This window comes from Myripristis murdjan, chromosome 3, assembly GCF_902150065.1.
Source record: "Myripristis murdjan chromosome 3, fMyrMur1.1, whole genome shotgun sequence".
NCBI lineage: Eukaryota > Metazoa > Chordata > Actinopteri > Holocentriformes > Holocentridae > Myripristis > Myripristis murdjan.
This window is the reverse complement of record NC_043982.1, coordinates 17,113,569-17,116,588: the sequence shown is the minus strand read 5'-3', so window position 1 is coordinate 17,116,588 and position 3,020 is coordinate 17,113,569. Positions and strand designations below refer to the sequence as shown.

Below are 3,020 nucleotides of genomic sequence, written 5' to 3'. Positions count from 1 at the left end.
TGCATTCTGCACACCAAATACAAAATACTGCATTTTGCCTTATGGAGTGACTCAACAGTCAGCAAGATGGATCACTGACATATTTTCCCTGTGACAGCCTGTCTTTCTTAACATATGATCTCAGCCAGTAAGAGGAGGAAGCAGAAACAAGTTCAACTAGCAGAACTGGTTGAGTTCCTTCCCTCATCATGACACATGGAAAAGTCAACAGCCTAGCGCTACGGTAACTGCTCTTTGTCTTTTCGACCTGTGCCCACGAAACTGCTCTTATCGCGGTCTTATCGTCTTTTCTTTATTGTGTGCTGTTACTTGCCTCTCATAACAGCGCAAGTCTGTGTGTTTTACTTCAACTTGTTACATGCCAGCACCCTGCCCAGGGAGAGGAGTGCTCAGTGTTCAAGGTTCAGGAAGATAACGAGAGGTGAGTGGCTGACGCAGAGCCCGTGTTGTGTTACCAAAGCCTCATATCAGATTACCGTTGACAGCAGGTTGGGCGAAACTCTAGCTGTATTCAGATCAGTGTGACTCCAACAACCAGGAACTGGGACTCACCAACAAAGGATTACTCCAACAGACTTAAAAAGCTGTAATTGACCGCTTCATGTTTTTGTTTTGAGGAGAAGAGCGTTACCATGGGCAAGAAGACCGAGCGGTATCTGCTGTTCTTGGTGTATTTGTCAGGGCTTGTTCACCATTCGACGGCGATTGTATTCTGGACGGCTTTGGTGGATATAAGTTTCTATTCCAATCAGGCCAACCACACTGTCAACCTATATTGTGAGTGTGGTGTGTACGGCCGCAACTCTCCCTTGGAGGCAGTGTCAGGCATCGTTACGCTGCCGAATGGAGACCCCAGGGGCTGCGGCCCAGACCCCGTGTACAACCGCAGCTCCAGCTCACCACACTGGATCGCCCTGGTCAAACGGGGCAACTGTACCTTCAGTGAGAAGATCATCGCTGCCAAGCGGCAAGGAGCAGCTGGTGTGGTAGTATACAATGTAGATGGCACAGGGAACAGCACGACTCACATGGCACACTCTGATGCCCCTGATATTGTGGCAATCATGATTGGCAACAACCAGGGCATGGAGATTGCCAACTTTGTTAAAAGTGGACTGGAGGTTAAGATGCTTATTGAGGTAGGCACCCCCCATGGACTCTGGATGGACACCTACTGGCTCTACTTCCTGTCCATTGCCTTCTTCATTGTGACAGCAGCATCTATTGCCTACTTTGTGTTTATCTCTGCCCATCGACTCCACAACATGCGAATGCAGAGGCAAGCTGAGAGGAGGCTGAAGTCTGAGGCCAAGAAGGCAATTAGTCAGCTAAAAGTACGCAACCTGAAGAGGGGGGATAAGGAAACAGGGTCTGATTCTTACACCTGTGCCGTGTGCATCGAGTCCTACAGGGCAGGCGAGGTGGTGACAGACCTGATGTGTGGACACATCTTCCACAAAGCCTGCATCGAACCCTGGCTGCTTGAGAAGAGGACCTGCCCCATGTGTAAGTGCGACATCCTGAAGGCTTTGGGGGTCGAGGACGAGGCTGAAGAGAGCAGTTCTTCATCTTCACCAGCAGAGGTCACTGTGATTACAGTCTCAGGAGAGGAACCCTTGTATGAGGTGCCACTGACTGAACCAACAACCTCTGACCCAGAGAGACAGCAGCGTCACTATGACAACAAGGCCTTTGAGGGAGACTCACAGGTTGCTAGAGGATGAGCAGGAGCAGCAGGAAGAACAACAACAAACCAGAGCAGAGACAAGTTCCCTGTTTGAAATTAATTGACTTATTTTTCAGGGCAACATTGAATCTCTTTGGCATAATGGAATTAAATTGCACATCTTGCAATGCAGGCACGCTAAATTAAAATATCAAAAGAATTCCAAAAATTTAAATTGCTAATGCACCTTGTGTACATAGATGATAGTTTCCTACTTGGACATCATGACATCTGAATTTTGTCTCTCTTGGTGCAAGTGTCCTGTTATTGGGTGTGTTCATAAAATCATAAAAAGTTTATAAAAATGGTTTGGAAGGACAGAATATGCTGTGACCACAAAATGGAATGGCAATGAAATGACGCCACTGTCATAAATCTTATTTGCATATCAGGACATCACGCTGTCAGATGGGTCTGAGTACACACCAAGCAGTGTGTTATAGAGGAACAGCAACTGAGCATTTGAATGCTTAGATTTGTAGTCAAATGTTGCCTAAGCTTGTTAGCAAGGTAGCCTCCGTTTCTCACAGTGAAAACCACTCTGTCTCACAGTTTGCCACAATCTTTTTAGAATTTCTGAGCAGAATTTATAGCTATAAATACATGAATCAAAACAAGTAGGACAGCTTTTTTTTGTCAGTTTGTTCCTATGGAATAGCAGGTTTTTCCAAGTGTCAGATTGGACTCACCAATACACCCTTAAGAACACACCCTTTACTGGAAATGCCACATAGCACACATTGCACCTGGGGCGCTGAATTACATCATTTAAAGGGCTGCGATTCTTTATGAACATTGTCAGCAGAAGCATGTTTACCATAAACATGGTCCCTGTCATTCAGCATACGGCCACTCTATGAGAAATGGGGTGTAAATGCCATATCAACTGTACATGAGATGTCTACAGAAAAGGTATCTTTCTTGTTGTAATTGTGAGAAGTAGTCTTTATTTGTTTTCTGAATTTAATATTATATCCATCAACATCAATCACATCATCAATCATAAAATTTTGTCTGTTTATGGAAGGGAAATAGACTGATTGCAACTAGTTCTGATGTATATCCACAAATTGTTATTCTTTCAATTTTTCGGTTGAATTATGTGGATTCAGTTCATTCAGTCCCTAAGGTCTACCTCTAAACTATCATGGAAGTCAAATTTACAGCGCATACAAGATTTCAGCAGTTCTAGCTTGTCTCTTGGCAAATGTTGAAGCAGAGGAATTGTTTTAGTTCTCTTTCTAGTGGTGGTGTGCTGATTATGGTACTTATTGTATTTTTTCTATATTCAATC

General features: G+C 44.3%; 1 protein-coding gene across 1 annotated transcript; it reads left to right on the top strand.

Moving 5' to 3' along the window:
• The first annotated feature begins 215 nt into the window (after positions 1-215).
• On the top strand, positions 216-2,523 carry rnf128a (ring finger protein 128a). The gene has a single exon (XM_030076168.1). The coding sequence runs from the start codon at positions 633-635 to the stop codon at positions 1,722-1,724; it is 1,092 nt and encodes a 363-aa protein (XP_029932028.1). The 5' UTR covers positions 216-632; the 3' UTR covers positions 1,725-2,523.
• Positions 2,524-3,020: the final 497 nt, after the last annotated feature.

Bases quoted from the DNA above. Each gene is read 5' to 3' on its own strand.
- rnf128a (XM_030076168.1), top strand. From the start codon at position 633: ATGGGCAAGAAGACCGAGCGGTATCTGCTGTTCTTGGTGTATTTGTCA.